Source organism: Scardinius erythrophthalmus (assembly GCF_964197995.2).
Source record: "Scardinius erythrophthalmus genome assembly, chromosome: 9".
Taxonomy (NCBI): Eukaryota; Metazoa; Chordata; class Actinopteri; order Cypriniformes; family Leuciscidae; genus Scardinius; species Scardinius erythrophthalmus.
Genome location: NC_138229.1, coordinates 16,345,591 through 16,371,423, shown reverse-complemented (window position 1 = coordinate 16,371,423; position 25,833 = coordinate 16,345,591). Strand labels below are relative to the sequence as shown.

Genomic DNA, 25,833 nt, shown 5'->3' with positions numbered 1-25,833 from the left:
TCGCGACTGTCATGATTCAGAATGTCATTCAATATTCAACAGGATTTATTTTGATACACTTATTGTTATACGCCATATTATCCTACTATTATATGTATTTTGTAGATTGTCGTATGTACAAGATTAACGAAAGGAAAGAAAAACAAAGGTGACCGTCAGTTTCATTAACTGCAAAAATGTACGTTAACTGGGTTTATAGAACTACAACCGCGTACACAAAGAAGACATGTTCAAAACATGTACACAGTCAAGTGGAATAACAGCTCTGAAATGAATATTTTCATTTGTTAAAGAGAATAAAGGTTAAATGTAGCCAGAGACACTAAGACATCTCATAACGGACAATGGCAAACAAATACAGATTATTTTTTCTTAGATCAGCCCAGCAGGTGTTGAGGTGTGTGTACAGCACGAGATCAGTACCTTCCATAAATCATATTTACTCCACAAAACCATCTCTTCCTCCAAACTCTTTGGCATGGGCTTGTGAATTCTCCAGAACCTGCTCTACTTACACTTCAGGTAATGTGACCTTGAACAAGACTTTGTATTTGTTATTGCCTTTAAAAAAAAAAAACTGTTTTCTTCTTCTTCTTGTAGGTCAAAGCAGTTTTTCACAGAGAAGCCACACATGTGGAGAACTGTGCTCCAGTCAAATAGATGAAGAAGTTACTTTATGTGGCTGGATTCAGTACTTGAGGTTTGTATGGACGCTCGTTTCCATCACAGAATAGAAAAAAGGTAGTTGTGACGTTTTATCTCAAATTCTGACTTTTTTCCTCACAATTGCGAGATTATAGCTCAACTCAGACACGTTTTGTCCACAATTTTTAGAAAAAGCATCAGAAGCATATAAATAGACTTGTGACAAAAAAGTGAGAATTGTGAAATGCATTACAATTTTAGCTTTAAACAAAGCAGCAAAATTGCGAGATGTAAACTCACAATTTTGAGGGGAAAAAGTCAGTGAGATAGATAGTCACAATTACCATTTAATTTTTTTGTTCTATGGCAGAAACAATCTTCCATAGGTTTGAGACACAAAGCTTAGTCTTTTCGAATATCACTGGGCCACATCACTATAACACATTCTCTGTTCTTGACTTATTAGGCAAGATCTTTTTGTGATCTTGAGAGACTTCAGTGGATTGGTGCAAATTCTTATCCCACAGGATGAGGTAGCAAACCAATTCTCTTTCTTGTTTTGTGTTTTATAAACTAATTCTGATGCTGTGCACATGTTGGTTTATTTGTTGGTGTTTTCACCATAACATTTTTCTTTTGACACTTTAATTTTTTTTAGTCTAAATCTGAACTGAAGAATGCTTTTCTTGGCCTCACGGTGGAGTCGGTCATCATGGTCAAAGGACGGGTCAGGCGTAGACCAGAGGGACAGGAGAATAAGGTTGTTATGCCTGTTCAATTGCACATAAAGAGAAAAGTCTGACACTGTACTGTTTATTGTGAAATGTGTGTAAAATTATCCTTTTTATTCAATATTAGACAATGTCCACTGGAGAAATTGAGGTCTGTGCTGAGAGCATGAAAGTGCTGAATACCTGCCGAAAGCTGCCGTTTGAGATTAAAGAATTTGTCAAAGTAAGTAAATATGATAAAACAAAGTGTTGCATGCATTACTTTTTTAAATTAAATTTTGCCTGAAATATTTCTAGGGTGAATCTCACGAAGAACAACATATCATTCAGAAGGAAAAATGATGTGCATCACCATTCAAAAATGTTGGTTCCTTCAAAAACATTATTTTAATCTTTTTGAAAGAAGGCTCTTATGCTTACCTATTCTTCAATTATTTGATCAAAAACACAGGAAAAACAGTAATATTGTGGATTATTATTACAATTTACAATAACTGTTTTCTATTTTAATATGTTTTAAAACGTAAGTTATTCCTGAGCTGAATGTTCAGCAGCCATTCTTCCAGTCTTCATTGTCAAATGATCCTTCAGAAATCATTCTAATATGCTGATTTGGTTCTCAAGAAACATTTCTTTCTATTGTCAATGTTAAAAACAGTTATGCTGAGTTATGATTTTTTTCATTTTCTTTATAACAATATCAAATATATATATATATATTTTGTATCAATTTAATGCATCCTTAATGAATAAAATTAAAGGAGAACTCCGGTCAATTTTAACATTGAGCTCATTTTTTTGTACATTTGGAGTGCTGTCAATACAGAGAACAACGACAAAAATCGGTGTTGCCTACACCGAGTTATTCTATTTTTAAAATTTGCACCCTGTTGACTTCAATGGGGCAAGTACTAAACCTGCTTTTAGCCTCTTAACATCCTTGATGTGTCATTACAAGTGCACAGAAAATGTGAGTGATTCCTTCAGAGTGAACACGAGTGAATCTGACTGCAGTAGATGTGAAAGATATGTATAAAAATGATGTTATTTCAGCCAGCGCAAATACCTGTGTTTACATCCTGTTTTCGGTTTAAGTTCAAAGTAATCGATTGCCGAGTTCACGTGCGTGATCATAGGTACTAAACCTATGCGCGTGAACTTGGCAATCGACTACTTCTATCTTACTACTACTAAAATCTTACTGACCCCAAATTGTAGTATATGTTTTGCTGACAAAAAATCATATTCAATCAAAAACATATTTTTAGGATTTTTTGTTGTTGTCATTTTTATAACCATTAAACAAATGTATATTGTAATACAGTAATTGTGTCTTGTCTGGAGACAGTGTATTAATTTGTATTGCTATTATTAAAATTAGTGTTAATTAAAGGCTGGACATATAGTGCAATCTTTTTGTTTCTATTGGCTTTAGCTAAGGCTTCAGCCTACACCATTTTCAGTTATTATGTATATTTTGTCATTTATCATGAAAAATTGTCTATGAGGACCGAAAATATTTTTTGTTGAATTGAAAAAATGTAATTAAATATGGCCCTGGAGTGTTTCTTGAGTGTTTGATAGTCACTCTCTGTCATTTGCTGTGGAATAGCCAATGCATTTAATTTCAGATGGATATTATTTTTATTATATGAGGTTCATTGACCTCAGTGTTTGTGATCCAGACAAAAATTGTTGTCCAAGTAGCATAAAAAAATCCATTAATTCTTTTTTTGTTTGCCTTGAAGAAATCAGAATCCCTCAGGATGCAGTATCGTTATCTTGATCTTCGGTCACCCGGGATGCAGTACAATTTAAGACTGAGATCACAAATGGTGATGAAAATGAGGGAGTACCTTTGCAATTTGCATGGTGAGGATTAACAGTGGAATTTTCAAACTTGTGCATACAGTACATTTGCTTAGTTAATGTACCCCAATACTCACTGAGCATTACCTGTCTTTTCCCAAGGATTTGTGGATGTGGAAACACCAACGTTGTTTAAAAGAACACCTGGGGTAGGTATTTTTTACGGTATGAAACAGTTTAATTCGTATAACCAAAACCAAAGACTTTAGATATACAAAGACGGTACATTTATAAAACTTACGAATGGGACAAAGTACAAAGTGCAATATGGTGGGATAAGTCCCATCCTCTAAATAAAGAGTCAATCAGTATTGGTAAAGTCATCGAGTCACTGCTGCTGCTGTTAGAAGTTTCGGCATAGAAACAGTCAGTGTTCTGAGACTGCTAAGGACTGCACTGCACATGCGCATTGGCTGGTCTAGCATGAAAAATAGGCTTTTTGAGAAACATTTATGTGACAGTCCATGTCAGATGTTGTTTCTGATTTGAAATATGTTATTTAAATGTGGCAGTTTTTGAGATTTCAGGATTCCCCTATTCAAATAGATAGGATGCCTGAAATAGCTGCCCAGAGGCATTGCAAATAGGGCTGCCAAGTGAACAGACTTTCCTTGAAAGGGACTTTGCCAAAACTTAAGACCATTTGCTAATTCAGATACACAGTATTTTGTATTTCATAGGAATCTATGCTGTGCTACTCTGCACATTGTTTCAGTATGGAAATGTTCAGAAAATTATACATACAAGTTACAACAGCTGTGCTTTTGATTCGGTTGAACTCCAAGTGATTTCAGGAATTAAAAAACGTGGCCATGAACACTAAGAATCTAAGAGTGTTTATTTATTTCTTAACTTCCAACATTGTAAATTGCACTTGTAATCAAATAACACAAAAACAAATATAATAGTTACTGAGCTAAATCCAAAAAATGAAAGAGAAAGTATTGTGCAAAATGTAGCTTGACATACTAAGCATAAAAACATTTGTAAGTGCAGAAATGTTTCATTCATGAGAACTTATTTTACAATGCTTCTATGGTGACTCATGCTTCTGTTTCTTGTTTCCTGCAAGACACCCCTGTAAGGCTTGCCCAAACAACAAACTACAGCTGGTGTAAAATATTGCCAGATCATTACCCGAAATTTTGTGAGCAATCACATCACATAGGGGTGGGATGGCGCAGTGGATAAGACACATGCCTTTGGTGTGAGAGACCCGGGTTCGAATCCACTGTGAGACACCATGTGTCACTGAGCAAGACACTTAACCCCTAGTTGCTCCAGAGGCGTGCGACCTCTGACATGTATAGCAATTGTAAGTCGCTTTGGATAAAAGCGTCAGCTAAATGAATAAATGTAAATGTAAATCACTCTGGCTTCCTGCCTCGGGCTTTGTTGTGCTAAGAACTTATACATCTGTTTCAAAGTTTTATAACTTTTAAAGCTTTGACACATATGTATGATCGTTTGAATGCTACCCACTTTATCCGGTGTTACTGGAAACTTTAGGTTGTGGAATAAATGAATCATGGCTGAGTGAGAATAGTGAGTGAATTTATACAATGGCATCGGTACTAAAAGCATTTAATTTTTCTAGCTTTTTTTACTTTTACGCATAATGTGTAACATGATCGACACGCTTAAAAACGATTGCATATTCCAACATTGAGATATGCATAACTACAGTGTTTTTTTCTGTACTGTTGTCACTTTCATTTCAGTGCATCACAAGAAAGCTTAGATAGATAGATAGATAGATAGACAGATAGATAGATAGATAGATAGATAGATAGATAGATAGATAGATAGATAGATAGATAGATAGATAGATAGATAGATAGATAGATAGATAGATAGATAGATAGATAGATAGATAGATAGATAGATAGATAGATAGATAGATAGATAGATAGATAGATCATTAACCCTCTGGTGCTCCACATTTGGGTGTAGCACCTGTTATCTTCGTGGTCAGGAGTAACTACCCCAGTAAAACCAATGTACCGGTAATGTATTTTTGTCCAATAATATTTTTTCTTTTGTATTTTGAGAGGATTTGATGGTACTTATTAATATTTATGCAATAATTATGGTAAATTTTTTGCCATTTGAAAATAAAAAAATATTTTTTCAATTAATGCAGTATTTGAAGTCAGATTAGCGCCATCTGTTGAGAGCAAATAAAATAAAACATGTAATTTCATGGTGAAACCACTAGATGCCTGTACAGCTCTCTATGAAGAGGCTTGTGAATTCTCTAGTAGTTTTTGGACAAAATTACTTAGTTTTAAGATGTGGATTTGAATGTATTTTTTAGAAATCCTCAAATAATACTTTTTGTCAAGGTTTATAAAAAAAGAATAGTCATTTTGATGTGAAGTGTATATGTTTTTGCATTAGGCTATTATTACTACAGTCAACCCTGAATACAGAGAAAGCATTTTGTTACACGTAACATTAAAATTCAATAAAAAATGTACACAAATAAACAGGAATGCATTATCACAGCTTAATCCATCTGGATTCGATCTCATTTCAACCTCTTATTTCAGTCTTCTGACTCAATTATGCTGTAATTGACCAGTTCATTTGTGTTTATAATTGTGTATGTGTGTGCTTGTGTGTGTGTGTGAGTGGGTGGGTCTGTTTTGCACTATTGATGTTTTAGAGTTTCACCTCTTCATTGCTGAGCACTTTTTTTCTGCATCGTGGCCAATTTGTAGATTGTACATTTTTGTCGATTGCCCATTCATTTCCAATGGTCGGTCATTTTTGACCAAAGAGCACAAGTGTGACTATTTGTTTTACGACCACTTAGCCTGCTCGAATCATGCCCTAATTTTTTTGTCTGTGTTCACATTTCAAATGCCAAAAAAGTCACCAAGTTTCGGACCATTCCGATGAAGCTGTGATTTTTTGAAATTCAAAACAGAAAATGTTTCAGTCAGAAATGACCGAAGAGCACCTTAAAACACTTTTAAAAATATTTTTCCATGCTTTTTCTCACCCTGTGCTACATTATTTTTGCTTCTCTTTTATATTTCATAATGTGACTTTCATTTATCAGATTGGCTTGGGATATTCTGGCTGATTTAGTTCTCAGTCAGAGGCAGGAATACACACTGTTTATTCAAGTGTAACTGTGTTTTTCAGGGTGCCAAAGAGTTTGTGGTGCCATCTGGAGACCCTGGGAAGTTCTACTCTCTTCCACAAAGCCCACAGCAGTTCAAACAGCTTCTTATGGTGGCTGGCATAGACCGGTAAAATTTTCACAATTTCTTGCCTTTTTCTAATTCCTTTTATATTCATAGATTTTTGTCAGATGCTTGGCATATTCACTAAACTGCTTTCGCTGAATGACAGCCCCTTGAAAACAACTTTTGGCCAATATACTCTTGGAATCAGATGGTATTATTCGTAGCTTTTAGCAGCTCTGGAATTTTCAGGACTGCATTTGTTCCAATGCTGTATGAAATACCAAAACAGTGACATGTATGCGGCATGTACAGTGTGATATGCTTTAGAATGCAAGGACACGTTCATTTTAAACTCAAATGACGCTTCGCAGTCCAGCCAGTGAAACTCTAAATAAGATGTTGGAGCCCAACAAGTGTACTCAAATATGTAAATTGTTGTAATGAGCATAAGAAGAATGTTTGATCATCTAAAAAAATACACAGTGATTGTAAAAATTCTGTTTGATATAAGCAATATTTTTTTTCTAAATAAAAGATAAAACTGAAAATTTAAATCAATGTTTTTTATCAATATATTGCTACAATATATTTACTAGAGAAATGCTAAAGAGTATTTATATATAAATAAGTTATTATTGTTTTTTATAATTTGTTTTTTTATATAAAATTTCAATAAATTAAGATAGTGAGATGATGCAAATGTAATATGAATGTAAATTTGTAGGTTCATCTTTTATGATTTCTCCTTTTATTTGTAATTTTTTTATTATATATATACACTACTATTCAAAAGTTTAATTTGATCAAAAGAGACTGAACAATGTTACAGAAAGTTACTTTGAAAAGTAATAAAAAATAACTATTTGTGTTACTTAGTTTCTTTTTTACTTTTTACTTCTGGGCTGGGCTTGCTTGTTTATTTTTTAATAAAAAAATGAATTCTATTGAAAATTATTCTATTTATTCTATTTTTTTGCTAATGTATCAGGCTAAAGGCCCCAATATACCCACAGCGAAGTTCTTTTTCTTTCTGAAGTTGATGTAAATGTATCATGGCTTACAACATTTTCTAACATTGACAATAGTAAATGTTAATATTAGAATGATTTCTGAAGGCTCATGTGACACTTAAGACTGGAAGAATGGCTGCTGAAAATTCAGCTTTCCATCACAGGAATAAATTACATTTAGCAATATACTGATTTTTTTTTTTTTTTTTTTGTAATAATAATAGCATAATTTTACTGTATTTTCGGCCAAATAAATGAGCTGTGGAGAGCATAAGAGACTTAAATCTTACTAACTCCAAACATTTGAATGGTAGTGTAAATTATTTATGAATTTATTATAAATATTAAATTATTTTTCTGAGTGCACCTTTTAAATACTTCAAAAGTTCTTAGTGAAATAAAGTTGGAGTGAAATCAGGCGAACAAAAGTGCGAGAGGGTGGCAACCACCCAGAACACACTAGCATTGTGTTAACATTTTTATACAGGCAAGCAACTCTGTCATTGTCAAATCAGAAAATGCAAAATCTAGTTTCTATTAGATTTTGAAAAATGATAATGACCACAATAGAACCATTTTCATTTAAATTTTGGCAGCACGTCTCTTTGAATTAATAGTTGCGCTAAGCCAGGACTGCAGGCTAGTTCTATGAAAAGTCTGTCAAAGGAAAATGATATGCTATGCATGATTTAAAAATGTCATTCAATATTTGGCCCACAGTCACTTACGTGCTGGTTATCTCCTGCAATCTCAGGTACTTTCAGCTCGCTCGCTGCTACAGAGACGAGGGCTCCAAGCCTGACAGACAGCCTGAATTCACACAGGTAATGATGTGCTAAAGGTTGGGAGGAAACATGTAGCACATCTGACGATATCTGTGAAGCTGGGGCTCGCTTCTGATGTAGATGAATATTGAGTGTTTTAATGACGTGACTTGCTCTAATTCATGAGGGTTAGAGCCGCTAATAGGCTCACTCAGACTAAAAGTCATGAAACACAAAAGACCATTTTGGTTTTGTTCAGACAGGCAGCAAAAATCAGATTTTTTCATTTGTTGGTGCATTCAAGTCAAATCCGATTAGTTGTTGATGATCTGAATTGCAAAAAAAAAAAACACATAATGTCTTAAACCCAATCCAAACTGCATTCAAAAGTAAAATCAGGTTTTTATACACTGTCTGAGCAAAATAATTAGATTTGAAAAACAAATCAGATTCATTTGCAGTGTGAACAAAGCATTTTGGCTTATTTCTCTCTTCTGTGTTGACACATCTCTTAGGTGGATATTGAGATATCCTTTGTAGACCAGGCTGGAGTCATGAGTTTGATTGAAGGCTTGGTCCAGTACTCCTGGCCAGAGGACAAAGGACAGATTAATGTTCCCTTTCCCTCCATGACTTACGAGGAAGCCATGAGAGACTACGGAGTTGACAAACCAGACACTAGATTTGGGATGAAGGTGACCGCACTTTCTTTCTTTGTACACATCATGCTAGATTGGACGTAAGACATCAATGAGGTTGTTTGCATGCTGGCCGTCCTTGGCGTCACGCTGTGCTGGCATCCTGTTTCCCCACACATCACAGATTTTCACGCGGTGCTCAACAATTAAAAATGAATCTCTCGTGATGCGTTCTCTTGGACCGTTGCGCGTCCTGAATGCATTCAGTTCTGCTTGTAGATTTAGAGCCCTTTGCTGATTCTGTGATGTTTTAGCATTTAGAAAAATAAGAGATGAATATTAAATACACTACTGTTAAAAAGTTTGGAATGAATAAAAAGAAATGAATATTTTTATTCAGCAGGATGCTTTCAATTGATTAAAATTGAGCGTGACATTTATAACATAACATTTTTCCCGAGAAATAAAGTATTACAGGTTTCAAGTAGATTTTAAACAACTCAATAGTTTTTGGTTTTTACATAAATTTGAAACAGCTCAACAGTTTTCAACATTGATTTTTGTAAGAAATATTTTTTGAATACCAAATCAATTTATTAGAATGATTTCTTAAGGATCATGTGTCACTGAAAACTGGAGTAATGGCTGCTGAAAATTCAACTTTGCCATCTTATAATTAAATTACTTTTTAAAATATATTAAAATAGAAAACAGTTATTTTAATAGTAATAATATTAAACATTATTACTGTGTTTCTGTATTTTTGATTCTGCATATAAATGCAGCCTTGGTGAGCATAAGAGACTTCTTTCACCCCAAACTTTTGAATGGTAGTGTATGTATTTTAACTACATTTTCTTTTATATTTTTACTTTTCTATTTGTTTGTTATATTTTGATTTTTAAAATACATCTATCTTTATTTCTTAAGATATTATTAAAGTACTAAATTTACAAGTAAATTTTAAATGTTTAAGTAAATTTGCACAAATTATCTTGTTAATACAAGTCTTAATACAAATCTCTTTGTGTATTGCCTTCTTAAGGCTGATGTAATAGTTGTGGCCTGAGTTAATTCTGATGTGTTTTCTTGTATTCAGCTTGTGGATGTCACCACAGCATTCCAGGGAACGCAAATCGAGTTCATCAAAGATGCACTTCTTGAACCTGGTGGCTGCATTCAGGCTATCTGTGTCCCAGAGGGAATGGTAAGTATAGAATCCGGAGATTCTGTTACTGATGCCCCAACACTGAATCAACACCATTTAATCGACAGCACAGTGTAGTCTGATTTCCAATCAAAATAATCTTTTGAGTTTATTTCAGTGATTCAAAACTGACAGTGCAATTAGTGTAGCCTGGTTTACGAACAAACAATTATTATCATAGGCATATGTAAATTCCTTCCTGTAAAAATTGGGAAGGCACCACACCAGAAATGTCTTCCTTTTAATTCGTATTATACTGGAAATCAATGTACATAATCATTAATATAAATCACATTATTGTATTTAGTCACTTATAAGATTACATTCTTTAAAAAGTTGTTACTGAATGTGTTGAGGATCACAATTTCTGCCATTCATATTTCTATGAGAGGCCGATCTCTTCCCCCTTATGCTGTCTCTGGAACAGGTGAAGCTAACTGTGTGTGACATTTCTTCCACAGAAACACCTGAAGGGCAAAGACTTAGAGTTGCTCAAACAAGCAGCGAAGGCACAGTATGGTCAGGTGAGTTTTGTGTCTGTTTGCTGATGGATCACTATCAGCATTCAGTGTGTGCACATCATGGGAGGTCTCCTGAAATATTTATCTGAAAGTAATCAATAAGTCAGGATGATTTGGTGGTAAAACAGTCAAATGTAACAGACTCCATACTTACCCTGAGGCAAGTATCGACCTCACTAGAGGGTCATGTGTTGAACGTGTGTTGTAGGCCGTCCATGGAGTCTTATAAAAGGAATGTTAGATGTATTTTTTTCCTCCACCGCAAAGGTAGTACATTCACAATTTTTAGCTTGTAATGATTTATATAATATAAAATGGTTTGATCAAATTTTCATGTTAATTCATGTTAAATACTTTGTACTGAGATAAAAATTAATACTAATTTGCATTTTGTCTCATTCTGCTCTTGTTAGTGATGATGCTAAGCCAAGAATTGCTATTGCTCATCCCCTATGAGCCATTTCAAGTGGATACAAAACATATCACACAACCAGTGTAGCCTAACCTATTCCCAAATGACTGACTATTATGATTTGTTTCTATTTGGTGAATCAAAACCATGAAATGTGATCAGTGTAGTTCAAATGAAACCCAGATGATTGACTCATGAGTCAACCTCATGATGCCATTTTTTTGTAGTGGATAAAAACGTTTAGCACAACCAGTGTAGCCCGACTCCCAAACGACTGACTCTTATGAGTTCTTTTTAGTAAATCAAAACCATAAAGAACAACCAGTGTAGTTGACTGACTACCTGGATGAATGACTCTGATGATCTGGTACTTTTTAGTAAATCAAACAATTTGCAAGCTGCAAACTGCAACTTCCTGTGTAATATACTTAAGGCTTGTGAGACTTAAATCAGTGTAGTTTTGCCAGTAGTATTAAATTATTGATAAAATATGTTGCCTTATTTTTTGTTTGTTTAGTATTATTTAACATAACCCCAAACTTAAAGTGTATAGTAATATAGTACATTTAATTTAAAGGGTTAGGTCACCCAAAAATGAAAAAACAAATCATCTTTTACTCACTCTCATGTCGTTCCAAAACCGTAAGCCTTTTGTTCATCTTCAAAACAGAATTGAAGATGTTTGAATGAAATCTGAGAGCTTTCTGTCCCTCCGTGTACAGCTACGCAACTACCACTTTGACTTTTTAAAAGTTCCTAAAGAGATCTTAAAACTAATCCATATGAATCGAGCTGTTTAGTCCAAATTTTCTGAAGAGACACTATCGCATTATATGATGAACAGATTGAATTTAGTTTTTATTCACATATAAACACTCATCATCAAACATAAACAGAAGCTCAACTGTTCTTGCTTGACGCACAAGGACTAACCTCATTGGTTCTTGCAGCTCTTGAAGCTCAAACATGCTGCGTAACACTCGAGAATGAACCTCATTGGTTCTCGCACTTCAAGCAAGCGCGCTTCAGCTTCCATTTACCATAACTGATGTGACATGACATGACTTGAAGGCCAAGTATGGTAACTCTGTATTTTACCCAGTGAGTAGTGAACACACACACCACACTGCAAACCGTGGACACACACCCGGAGCAGCGGTAACCTTCGAGTTGCCAGTCTTACACTCTCTGACTCGGTCTGTGCATTTATCAATGTTTATATGTGAATAAAAGCCTAAATTCAATCTGTTCAGCAGAGAAAGCAATTGTGTCTCTTAAGAAAATTTGGATTGACCCACTCAATTAATATGGATTCATTTTATGATTTCTTTATGATCAAAGTGATAGATGCGTAGCTGTCAGTGGAGGGACAGAAATCTCTTAAATTTCATTGAAATATCTTCATTTGTATTCTAAAGATGAACAAACTTCTTACGGGGTTTGGAATGACATGAGGGTGAGTAAATGACAGAATTTTCATTTTTGGGTAAACTAACCCTTTAATATCCTTCCTAAAACCCTTGCTAAAAAGTACATCTTTATATTTTTTTTACTGAATAAACTTAAATCTAATTCCTGTCAAAAGAGGAACGTTGTGTTAATAATAGTCTTCTATAAAAGTCAAGAGTAATGATGAGGGACTTAACTTTTTAATGTTTAATGTGGACACCACTTTGGGTGACTCAAGTTCGATTTTTGGCTCGTTTTACTTTTTACTATGATGCCATACTTCTCTCTCTCTCTCTCTTTGCTTCCTGTCAAGTCTCTTCTATCCAATAAAATAAAGGCAACTTACCAAAAATAAATAATAAAAAAAGAAAAAAGTTTTTTAAAACTCCCACTGAAAACACTTTATAATTGCTTCTGTCTGTATGTATAAATGTAAAGTGAACTTTGAGCTAGTGTTCTTGGCTTGAACTAAATGGCATCGTCAAAGGTGATTCTCCATTGCTATCCATTTTAGTTCAGGTCTTGGCTTGGTTTGTGTCTGGGAAACCAGCCCGCAGAGTTCTCGAGGCTGATGATTGCTCAAGAGTTTGTGCCCTATGCTGTCAATGGCAATTGAATATGGTCCGGTGGAGGAAATGGATGATCATTGCTGTGCTTGCGCCGTGTGTCGTACAGGAGGTGAGCGTGGCTCCAGTAAGGGCAGATGGTTCACTGAAATCCCCTCTCAGCCGGCTGCTCTCGGACACGGCCAAACAGCAGCTGCTCCAGATGGCCCAGGCCAATGCTGGAGACCTGATCTTCATCACGGCCGGACCCCGGGAGGACGTGGTGCGTACCATTTTGTTCCCTGTCTTCACAGATTGATATAACCATGTTGATTCAGTTTCATAGATGCATCATGAGAGCTCAGCGAGCATATATTTAAATAAAACTACAGTTGGACTACAAGTACATCAAGACATTTTGCATTGGAGTAAATAATTCAATGATCAGCATCCCTATTTATGGTCCTCAAGTACCTTCCCATCAGTATTTGTGCCCTAAAGTGATTGATGACTAGGGGTTTTTAGAAAATATGGCTTCAGAGGAATGCTGACATGATCTAATCACTTTTAAAAGAATAGTCATCTTTTCCATGCCTCAGCTCTCGCTCGGGGCTGGTGCAGATGGTGAGCTTGGCACAAAGTGAGACACTGTTTAGTCACAAAGCAGAGAAGTGGGAGATGGCTAGGGATAACTGGCGAGCTTTGTGTGCTGAGGTTGTGGGATGAATGGTGATGCTAGCTCAGAAAGCAAGAGAAATGAGAGCTGAGGGAGATCTTTCTCCTCAAATATAGTTTTAGAGAACTTGGCATTCATTAACATGTACCTGCCCCAATTATTTTTTTTTTTATCATTTCCTCAACAACATATTGTTCCAAACCTGTATGACTTACTTTCTTATGTAAAACACAAAAGAAGTTAGTATGAAGAATGTTTCAACTGTTTTTGTTCATACTATGAAAGTCAACGGGCTCCAAAATAACACTGGATCCCTTTGACTTTCATTGTATGGACAAAACATGTTATAAACTAAAACTATTAATTTCAGTTTTCAGTAATTAAAATAATGCTGAAATAAAATATGAATATTAGATGAAAAACTTAAACTTAGGAAACTTACATGAAAATTAGACATGTTGTCAACTATCTGAAATAAAGTTACTAATTACTAAAACTAAAATAAAAATAAACCTATATATAAATATATAGACAAAAATAAAATGCAAAAAATAAGACAAAAATAAAATGCCAAAAGCATGTAAAATTACTAAAACTTAATCTAAAATGAAAATGAAAATTGAAAATATAAAAATAAAAGCTAATTCATGTCGGTGATGCAGGTTCGAGTCCAGCCTGCAACATGTCCTGAACCTATTACCTCTTTCTGATAATTTCTTGTCACTGTTGACTGTTGTGTTTAGCTATAAAGTAAAAAATGTAAATTAATTTTGTCATGTTGTAGCGTCCTCTGCTGGGCAAGCTGAGACTGCAGTGCGCTGAGCTGCTTGAGCACTACGGCGTGCCTGTTCGTGACCCCTCTGTCTTTCACTTCTTGTGGGTGGTGGACTTTCCCCTCTTCTTACCCAAAGAGGATGATCCAGAGATGCTTGAGTCTGCCCACCATCCCTTCACGGCTCCAGTCCCCGAGGACGTCCATCTGCTCTACACCCAGCCCCACAACGTGTGTAGTGTCACATCACAGATAGTGGATCATCACTGATTGTCTTTTTTAACCTTACAGAATCATAGCATTGCATTTTCATGGAAACAGGACAGAACAGGACGTGACATCTTGACAGTCATGAAGATTAAAATAGTAAATAATATACACTATTATTAAAATTATTCTTCTGATAGCAAAGCTGAATTTTCAGCGGCCATCAGTGTCACGTGATCCTTCAGATATCATTGAAATATGATTTGGTGCTAAAGAAACAGCTGAAAACAGCTGCTATACATATATGTGAAAACAGTCATGCATTATGTTCAGGATTCACTGACATTGATGAATAGAAATTTTAAAAAGAACAGCATTTACTTTAAATAACTTTATAAATGGTTTCACTGTCACATTTAATACATTTAATGCGATGCTCAATGGCGTTTAAGCCCCCAATGGCTCCTTAGAGGCAGCTAACCCTACCCTCAACCTTAAACCTACCCATCCCCTCGCTGCCTGGAAGGCGCCGTTGGGGGCTTAAAACACCAAACACCTAATGCGATCTTATATGGTTTCCTTTAAAAAACACTTTTTTTTTCTAGTTTTGCTGTTCTCTAAAATTTGCTCATAGTGATGATGATTGTCTGATATATGAGTAAATCAATCTTTGGAGTCATTTTATTCCAATGAATTAGTCAAATTGGTCTAAATTACTCATTAGCGAGTTAGTCTGAATCAAAACAATTTAAAAAAATCCTTATCCAGTATTCACAATAATCACAAAAGGGTTGATTGGTTTTGTAACCAACCAATCAAATGAACCGACCTCTGACATCAAATGAAGTTTCAGATGTGATTAGCATGATATCATCATTGTTCGCAATGTATTGAATCGTGACATACAGTAGGTTCCAAAAGACATTAAAAATTTGATATTTTAAAAAATGAACATTTAGACGAAAATACATGTAGCATTAGATAACATAACATATGGTAGAATTTGTAATGAAAATTTGTGTATTAACTGAAAAGAACAATACAAAATAGAAGCCTTTTTACTAGTGGTCTCAGGCATTTAGACCCCACTATGTATTTTGATGTGCATTGTACCGTGAGGTTGTTAGTGACACCTAGCACTAATCTATGCTTTTATCACTTTGTAAGTCTACAGTCATGAGCCAAGTTTATCATAGAGGAAATGTATGATCTCGTTCTGAATTCCACACGCTTCCCCTACCTGTTTATCTGCTTTCTCAGGTGCGTGGCCAGCATTATGACTTGGTGCTGAATGGCTGTGAGATCGGAGGAGGTTCAATTCGTATCCACAATGCCTCTCAGCAGCTGTATATCCTGGACACGATTCTCAAGGTAATGGAACAAGAGTGAAAAATTACATAGCAAGCGAAGTGCATCATTTAATGCTACTTTGACAGCGAGTTAAAGCACCTGTAATAGATGTGTCCAGATACCCGACGACTGCACCATTTTCTTATTTGTGACTCTTACTTAACACCCCCGCACCATCGACAACCTGTTCGGTCGCTGTGGCAACCCATTAAGCTATATTTAACCGTCTTTTAAGAGCACAGATGCTTTGGATCTTAAGAGCCAGGGAGAAGAAACATCACATTAGGGTGTTTTTACCCAAGTTGAGTGTGCTATCATAAGATTTATATCAACAAAGCAAATCTTTTTGAAGGTCCATTTACTCTCTTGGCACTAAAGCAGATGTATGGATCTGTACGATTTATACATACTGAGACTATGAACAATTCCCTTTCAAGCTGAAAAGGCTGTGAACAAGGTCCACTGTGTCTTTTTTCCATGCTGTCTGTGTTAAAGGAAGACCCATCACTTCTTTCTCATCTATTGGAGGCTCTGGACTCCGGGGCCCCTCCTCACGGTGGAATCGCGTTAGGTGAGTGAGCATTCAATACATGCTACCTTGGACTTTCGCAAGGTTGTTGGGTACCACTGTGACGAAAGGCCTTGTTGATTACATTCTCCTGTTGGTTAAAGTGGAACGGTCATGCTCAGAAACTGAAATTGCTTGCCCAGCCAAGAAATTTTGGCAGCTTTGTTTCAGTTTGAGACTGTAAACTGAAGCATGAAGTGCCCTTGATCATTCGAGAACTTCTGTTTGGGTTTATTTCTGTGTATGGCAGAACTAGAGCTGTTTTTACAGCTTGTATAACCTCTGATACACAAAATTACCATGTTCTTGTTTACATTATAAAGATTAAAGAGTATAAAATATGTCTTTAACATCTGAGAGAAATATGTATAATTATTAGGGATACACTGATTTTAAAATTTGAATTATGTGATGGCCAATAATGGTTCAATGGCAGATATTATAATGATATACTACTTTGTTCCAAAAAATCAATTGTACAATTAAATACAATTAATTGTTTTAAATGCTACAAGTGAATTTAGGCATCACAATATTATAATGTACAGTATGACAAATGGATATTCATTTTGAGATTTGCTAAATATTACATTTACAGTGTTGTTTTAAAGATTAAGTTAAAGTGAGCATTTGTTGTCAGCAAATGTCATTTAAATGTAAAAATACAGGAAATGAGCATGCATGAATAAATTAATTAAATATATATGATTAAATATTGTAATATAAATACACTACCATTCAAAGTTTTGTGCTCCATATGATTATTTTTTTAAAGAATTTATGATTTTTATCGATGCATTCAATTGAACAAAAGTAAAAATAAAGATATTTATAATGTTACAAAAAACTTTTGTAAAAAAACTTTCTATTCAGCAAAGTATCCTGAACAAATATATCATGGTTTCCATAAAAATATTAAAACAGCACAACTGTTTTCAACGTTGATAATAAGAAATTGTTCTTGAGCTCCAAATCAGCATATTGGAATATTCTGGATCATGTGACACCGAAGACAAGTAATGGGTGTTGAAGATTCAGCTAATTTTTCACCAATTTTAATTTTTTTACTTTGATCAAATAAATGCAGCCTTGGTGAGCAGAAGAGACTTCTTTCAAAAATATTTAACATTCTCACCAACCCCAAACTTTTGACCGTTAGTGTATATTAATTATATGAAAAAATGACACATAAAAAATCACTATGCATAATCAATAATGTAACCGAAAAGTTGTGCATTCCTAATAATTATAAAATTGCTATTTTTCTTCTGAACAGGGCTGGATCGACTGGTGTCCATCATTGTAGGAGCTCCCAGTATCAGAGACGTCATAGCTTTTCCAAAATCCTTCAGGGGTCATGACCTCATGAGTCACGCTCCAGACTTCGTCTCTGAAGAAGATCTAAAGCCGTACCATATTTCTGTGGTCTGGCCAAGCACAGATACAGGGGGTCAGCAGGACAACTCAATGTAAGCACTAATATGTGTATTAAATTCAGTGTTGCCATCTGTGCCCACGCTGGTGATGGACTTCAGAGCAGAAGCAGCAGGATCACTTCCTGTCCTGAGAGAATTGAGCACCATCTTCAGAGTGAAGGCCACGTCTGTGTCCTCTACATCACGAAACTCTTCTCATCTGCTGCTTGAACAGATCAGTCATGTATTTTCTTATCATATACATGCTCTGTGATTAGTGTTTTCAACTGTACATTTTTTAATTAAATATGTTTTTGTGAAAAAACAGAGAGAGCATGGCTGAATATTTCAGTAGGGGGCAGTGTTGTTCCATTCCATCTGTTTACATTGCTTCTCCCCCCTCTCCACATGCCCTGTGTTGAAGTCAGCATGCATCATATCCTAAATTTTTTTCCCCCACCACCAGACATACCAAATAAAGCTACATTTCAGTTTTTTTTAGCGATGCCTTATCTGCAAAAGCAGATGCTCATTTTTCATGCCCAGGTACAGCTACTCATTACAGCCAGTGTTGTTTTAAAACAGACCTGTGAGCTGGCCGCCATGCTGTGAACACAGTTCTTTGTGTATGACATGCTGTTTTTGCTGCTCTTCCAATGACTTTTCCTTAAGTACCCACTCTATTTACATTACCATGTTTACCTGGAAGTACCTTCCCACGTTCGGTACGTTTCTATTAGTGCTTTAGAGACAATTTCAGTACCGAAGCTCAGCTGTTTGATATAGAGCTCTTCGTCTAGGACCGGGATCTGAACTACTGGACTATTGACCCTCAAAACAATTTTAACATTCTGGTTTGCCCTTTTAACCTGTAGTCCTCTTAAAGGGGGATAGTTTAATTCTTATCATTTACTTAAGGTTCTTAACCTGTTTGATTTTCTTTCTCATGTGGAACACAAAAGAAGATATTTTCAAAAACATTTCAAGTTAGTGATGCATCAAAATTTCAGCAACCAAAAATACTCGCCTGAAACGGCACAAAAATGAATTTTCAATTTCAGCCAAAAAAAGATTTGGAGGGCTGAAATCAGCGCTTCTCAGATGACACATTGTGACATCTTCTATTTTATGCACCCAGCATGCATAAGTTACATTACGTAAACATGTTAGCAGTGTGTACCCACTTCATTGTGCCTAAAAATAACGCTAGAGTTGCAATAAGTGAAATTTGTTCAGCTGAAATTTAGAGTTGCTGAAGAATTTTTCTACGACTGGTTTAATTTATTATCTGAAAACATGACACTCTGAACTGCACACAGAGTTTAGTTCCCCAAATTTAATCACCAAATCATTGGCTAACTAATAAAATAAAAAATAAACAATTGGTGGATTACTACAGGTTTGGAGCAACATAAAAGTGAGTAAATGATGAGCATTTTGGGTGTTCGCTACGTGGCGCAATGATTTATATTTCACAAATAAAACGAGGATGTAAATATGCAGCTGTAGCCTTTTTTGGTTATCCTAAGTTTGGTTACGGTTGCAACTCAAAACTGCAGCGCTTGCATTATAATCAACAGGCTTGTCTACACCGTTAACTGATGGCCTATTTCTATTTTTAAACACACTGCTGCAGCTACTCAAGCTATTTTATTTTGCTGTCCAAAATAAAATGATTTACAAATTAAATGTTTGAATTGCTTGTGTATTGATTGTGTTAAATCTTCACAAACAGCGCTTTAATCTTTCAATCTTTATTTATGTTCAAGTAACTTGACCTTTACATCAAAGAAAGTGTGATTTTCTGATCTCTTAATAGAGCTGCTACTTCCCTGATCTGCAAGAAGAAAATTGCAGCTTTCAAAGAATGCGATCTCAGGCATCATTACTCCACTCAGCATGCGGTGCAGTCTGTTAGGTATGAGTCTGAGATGAGCTGCTCAACTCCAAAATGATCTAACCATGCATCATTAATTGTATATAGTTAAAATCCATAGTTGTAAAACCCTGTTGCCTGGTTTCACAGACAAGGCTTAAGCTAGTCCCAAAATAAAGTGTATGTTTGAACTCTAACCTGAAAGCAACTTGCAACTTGCACAAAGGCAAAAGGCAACTTCATTTTTGGTCAAAAAAAAAAAAAAGGGACATACTGGGACATTCAAGACCTCCTTTATCATGTGGATAAGTATCTTGAGTCAAATTCTTTCTTTTTTTTTTTGAGAAAATAATGTGTTGTCTTAAAAGTGCATTGCGCAAGTCTTTGCGTTTTTGCAGAACTATGCCCCCTCTGGTGACAAGCGAAACTGCAACCAGAGGTGTGCACACTCATTCCGTCCCGAATCCCTCTTATTTATTTTACTGTATAGGATTATAGAGGCAATCGCAGTGATCAGAGAAGGGCTCATTCATCCCATCAGGCAATTGTTTAAGCATGTATGGGTTAGAAAAACGGGTATTTTTAACATGAAATGTTGCGCATTGCACCTTTAACAGTAACTTCTAAAACAGGAGAAACCAAGGCAGAACACCATAACACCAGTTACCCCTCTTTGCCTTTTTTTTTTTTTTTTTGAATGCTCAAATTGAGTTAGGATACTCTGCTATGTTTTGCCTTTGTTTAGAAGTCACTGTGCCATCCTGGATTTATGGTATTCTGCCTTTGATTTACTGTCCATTATAGTTTGCTGCATTTAAATTACGGTGTAGCCTGTGTCATAAATTTTTTCACTGAAGCACTTCTGACACACACGATACCTGAATAAAAGTGTATAGGTAAAGCAAATAGTTGAGTAGTTGTTTTTTACTAATAGCGTTTAAGTAAGGCCCATTGCTCTTGAAGGGAAATTATAGTTGAGATGGCTTTGAAACGCAGACATCAAGGTCAATGTAAGAAATTGTGTAACACAAAAGATGCATTAGATAAACAAATTAGATAGATCGCACTCTTCTTCATTTAGGTGCACTTTTTGCAGACAATACAAAGGTAGAGTACAGTAACTTCTTAAAAGTGATCAAAAGTCAAGTTTGAGCTCAATATTTTTTTGTGTAGATAATTTTCATTACTAAACCATCTAATTGCCAGATTTCCAGTGTCCTACCTATAATTAATGTGGCTGGACAACAAAAAATTGGACATCGGCAGACAGGCATGATTACGGACATCGGCACAGACACCGACACGAAATCCAGCACGGACACCGGCACGGACTTGGACATAGGCATGACGAGACTCTGGTGTAGCGACCACAATGTGAGAGGACTCTGGCTTGGTTGGTACTGCAGGTCTGCAGGGTTCCTCAATTGCTTCTCCCACAAAATGGGTTTTTCCCCTTGGCATCCCAGAGCGAATGGGTTCATGGACACAGACACACCCAAAATGTATAAGTATAAATAGCATCTAACTACTATTTACATTGCAAAGAAAATATTGCTTTTTTTTTATACAGTAAATTTTTTTTATCTATTGCTATTTTCCCTCCGTGTAAATAGTTGCTACTTACACTTAAACAAATAACCGCTGCATTAAAAACATATACGCACAAGAGAGAAGAAAGCTGCCTTATGAATGGGCCAGAATGGCAGTGGTGGGCCTGGCACGCACAACTGAACGGACACCGGCACAGACATTGGACACCGGACACATTTTGGAGGCCTGTCTGAGCAATGCTGCACTGAATTGAATGCCTAAGAAACCTCCCTGATCACTATCAATAGAATTAACTGGCTATCTCCGGTCAACTCCATTCTTATCTTTTTTTTCAGGTATGCAACGCATCTACTTCTCTGGTCTGTCTCTAATTGGCCTACATAACCAAGAAATGGCCCGTGTTTGTGGATGATATACACAGCAAACATAAAAGTCAAATAAAGGACAATGAAAATTTCTTCTGGATAAGCCATGTTGTTTTGTAGTACATGACTTTCAATGACGGAAAGGTAATTATAATGTATTCCACCACAAGACACTTTTAGGCCTCCCTAATTTGTTTCTTTATAATTCTTCCTGTTTTGTAATCTCGAGGGATAGTGCTCTGTGGAGAATAAACCAAGCGATTTGACGGGAAGACCCTTTAGGTAACTTGCTAACATGGTGGGGGATAATGAGCTCACTGGCTTTATACCTTTTGTTCCAATTTTTTTTTTTTCTAAGCACTCAGACAAAGGAAATAATTGGCTTGTTCTTGAATCTGTTCATCAAAAAAGGAACATAGGTTGCCTTGCCAGTGAGATTCACAATATTTGTTTCTGAAAATGTGTGACACAGATTTTTTGGTATTTTTGTTGTTATCAACCAACAAACTATTAGCGATTGTTCATGTTTTGGTCTGCAGTGTAAATGGAGTAGCATGTAGGCTATTCAACATATAGGCCCCGTTTCACAGACAGGGCTTAGATAAAGCCAGGATTAGACCTTTTTCAATTAGGGCATTTAAAGGCACAATATGTAACTTTTTTGCTTTAAAAATCGCAAAAATCACTATATCTATGTTATATATTTTTTTTAGTTGTGTACTTACATTATCCCGACTGTTTCCAACAACTTTCAAACCAGGAGAAATTAGTAATTTAATTCGAGAAACGTCCCGTTTCTTTATTTCCGTTTTGTCGCCGCCAATGGCGTCATATCCGCGTTGTCCCTGGTTTCCGCTCGTGCTGCCATGGCAACCAGAGCTATGAACCAGAGCCGTCTGATAGTAACCAAAGCGACTGACGCGGACAACTTTGTAGTTCGCAATGTCTATTTGCACGCTGTTGTTGTTTCGTTCAAACATTATGGACCATGGCAAGCAGACTTTGGATAAAAAAAGGAGAACTAAAACGAGAATCAATATCAGCGCGGTGTTTTCGAGATGCCGAGAGCCACTCAATTGACATCTGCCCATTTTGGATTTAGATTCATTTTCTGTAGCTGGTAAAAAAAATGACACATTTGCGCGTACTTGTTGTGGACCAACTCAACTCTGACAGATTGGGGAGGGAGGGGGGGAGTGATAGTGGTCATATAATCTTTATTTATTTATAATTTATTATTATTGTTAAATTAGTGTTCATAAACGAGTTATGTATGGTCTTTCAAGAATTTTAAGTTAATAATATAACAATTTACGAAAAATATTTTTAAAGCTTGTGTCATGTGGTGCCCCCCTAGTGGTTGTGAATGGTTGGTGCCCCTGGGCACTGGCCCAATTGCCTTTATGGATAATCCGGCTCTGGCTATGACATTAGGCTATGCTTTCTATTTGATTGGTTGCTGTTCATTCCCAGTGGTGCCGAAAGTCTGCATTATTTAAATAAGTAGAAACTTTTAACTGCGCTATGCTGTCTTTCAAATAATAAGTTTCAGATTATTGTATTATTGTCATTGTGTCTGATTATTGTAGTGTGACTGCCCGAATTAGTCAGGAGATAGCCTGGGTCGAATATTAATTATTTTATTGTCAACTAGAAATGAGAGAGAAATGAGAAAGATCACAGCCACCTATTGTGTTGAGACGTTCAATGTCCTGTAATAACTAGATGTACCGCATTGCGGTACAAAATATGACCGCCGCTCAGGCCTGCACTGGCTTTCCACAAAAATAAATGACGTGGAGTAATTTGGCTGTATTGCGTGTTTATGTATATACCTAAAAAAAGTAATAGTATGTGCATGTCTGTCTGTGTGTGTGTGTGTGTGTGTGTGTGTGTATGTGTGTGTGTGTTTGTGTATGTGTGTGTCTGTGTGTGTGTGTGTGTGTGTGTGTGTGTGTGTGTGTGTGTGTCTGTGCGTGTATGTATGTGTGCATACATGTGTGCACGTGTGTGTTTGTGTGTGTGTGTCTGTGCATGTGGATTTGTATGTGTGTGTATGGGTGTGTGTCTGTGCGTGTGGATGTCAGTGTGTGTGCATGCTTGCGTTTCTTTGTATTCCTGCATGTGTGTGTGTGACAGTATCATCCTAAACCAGCAACCCTTCGCTCAACAGCACCATCTACAGGCCGATGAGTGTACAGTCACTAAATGTGCACATAAATTAATTTATTTTATACCCCCCCATGGATGAAATTCTACAAAACTTAGCAGAGGATACCCCCAGAGGATGTCAAGTTAATCATACACATGAAATATGGTGCAGTTCTGAACATCTCCACTGAAGATAGGGGTGATTAAAGCAGAATAATATTGCATTTTCATTTTTTATGGGAGGGGCGCAAATCACAAATGAGTGATTATGGGCTAGGTTGATGTGGGCCCTTAAGAGCAACATACCATAAAAATTTCTTCATCCTCGTTGCCACGGTTCAGGTAGTTATTTAGGAAAAACTGCATTTTTTTGGGTTTGGGGGGGCCCAGCGCGGGGGGGGGGAGTGGCCCCCGGGGACCAAACGAAATTTTTCCTTAGAAGTCTAGTGGGGCTACATGCCCACCAAATTTCATGTTCCCCGGTGCTTCGGTGTCCCTGGTATCGTTGACGAAAAATTTACGGGGGCCCCAGCGCGGGGGGGGAAGTGGCCCCCGGGGACCAAACGAAATTTTTCTGTAAAAGTCTAGTAGACCAACATACCATAAAAATTTCTTCATCCTCGGTGCCACGGTTCAGGTAGTTATTTAGGAAAAACTGCATTGTTTTGGGTTTGGGGGGGCCCAGCGCGGGGGGGGGGGGGGGAGTGGCCCCCGGGGACCAAACGAAATTTTTCCTTAGAAGTCTAGTGGGGCTACATGCCCACCAAATTTCATGTTCCCCGGTGCTTCGGTGTCCCTGGTATCGTTGCCGAAAAATTTACGGGGCCCCAGCGCGGGGGGGGAAGTGGCCCCCGGGGACCAAATGAAATTTTTCCGTAAAAGTCTAGTAGACCAACATACCATAAAAATTTCTTCATCCTCGGTGCCACGGTTCAGGTAGTTATTTAGGAAAAACTGAATTTTTTGGGGTTTGGGGGGGCCCAGCGCGGGGGGGGGGAGTGGCCCCCGGGGACCAAACTAAATTTTTCCTTAGAAGTCTAGTGGGGCTACATGCCCACCAAATTTCATGTTCCCCGGTGCTTCGGTGTCCCTGGTATCGTTGACGAAAAATTTACGGGGGCCCCAGCGCGGGGGGGGAAGTGGCCCCCGGGGACCAAACGAAATTTTTCTGTAAAAGTCTAGTAGACCAACATACCATAAACATTTCTTCATCCTCGGTGCCACGGTTCAGGTAGTTATTTAGGAAAAACTGCATTTTTTGGGTTTGGGGGGGGCCCAGCGCGGGGGGGGAGTGGCCCCCGGGGACCAAACGAAATTTTTCCTTAGAAGTCTAGTGGGGCTACATGCCCACCAAATTTCATGTTCCCAGGTGCTTCGGTGTCCCTGGTATCGTTGACGAAAAATTTACAGGGGCCCCAGCGCGGGGGGGGGAAGTGGCCCCCGGGGACCAAATTAAATTTTTCCGTAAAAGTCTAGTAGACCAACATACCATAAAAATTTCTTCATCCTCGGTGCCACGGTTCAGGTAGTTATTTAGGAAAAACTGCATTTTTTGGGGTTTGGGGGGGCCCAGCGCGGGGGGGGAGTGGCCCCCTGGGACCAAACGAAATTTTTCCTTAGAAGTCTAGTGGGGCTACATGCCCACCAAATTTCATGTTCCCCGGTGCTTCGGTGTCCCTGGTATCGTTGACGAAAAATTTACAGGGGCCCCAGCGCGGGGGGGGAAGTGGCCCCCGGGGACCAAATGAAATTTTTCCGTAAAAGTCTAGTAGACCAACATACCATAAAAATTTCTTCATCCTCGGTGCCACGGTTCAGGTAGTTATTTAGGAAAAACTGCATTTTTTGGGGTTTGGGGGGGCCCAGCGCGGGGGGGGAGTGGCCCCCGGGGACCAAACGAAATTTTTCCTTAGA

The 25,833-nt window shown here is 37.0% G+C and overlaps 1 protein-coding gene across 3 annotated transcripts; it reads left to right on the top strand.

Annotated features, from left to right (window-relative positions):
* Positions 1 to 22: 22 nt before the first annotated feature.
* On the top strand, positions 23 to 19,671 carry dars2 (aspartyl-tRNA synthetase 2, mitochondrial). Of its 3 annotated transcripts, XM_081373543.1 has the most exons (18): positions 23 to 148; positions 377 to 522; positions 601 to 700; positions 1,112 to 1,178; positions 1,304 to 1,405; positions 1,504 to 1,599; positions 3,125 to 3,248; positions 3,348 to 3,394; positions 6,399 to 6,505; positions 8,207 to 8,276; positions 8,732 to 8,911; positions 9,954 to 10,061; positions 10,523 to 10,585; positions 13,119 to 13,271; positions 14,449 to 14,667; positions 15,904 to 16,014; positions 16,489 to 16,564; positions 17,838 to 19,671. In XM_081373543.1, the coding sequence occupies exons 1-18, from the start codon at positions 93 to 95 to the stop codon at positions 18,032 to 18,034; spliced, it is 2,022 nt and encodes a 673-aa protein (XP_081229669.1). In that variant the 5' UTR covers positions 23 to 92; the 3' UTR covers positions 18,035 to 19,671. The 3 variants fall into 3 exon arrangements, with proteins under 3 accessions (XP_081229669.1, XP_081229667.1, XP_081229668.1); XM_081373541.1 differs by having other exon boundaries at positions 377 to 700; XM_081373542.1 differs by lacking the exon at positions 23 to 148 and having other exon boundaries at positions 209 to 700.
* The last annotated feature ends 6,162 nt before the right edge of the window (positions 19,672 to 25,833 follow it).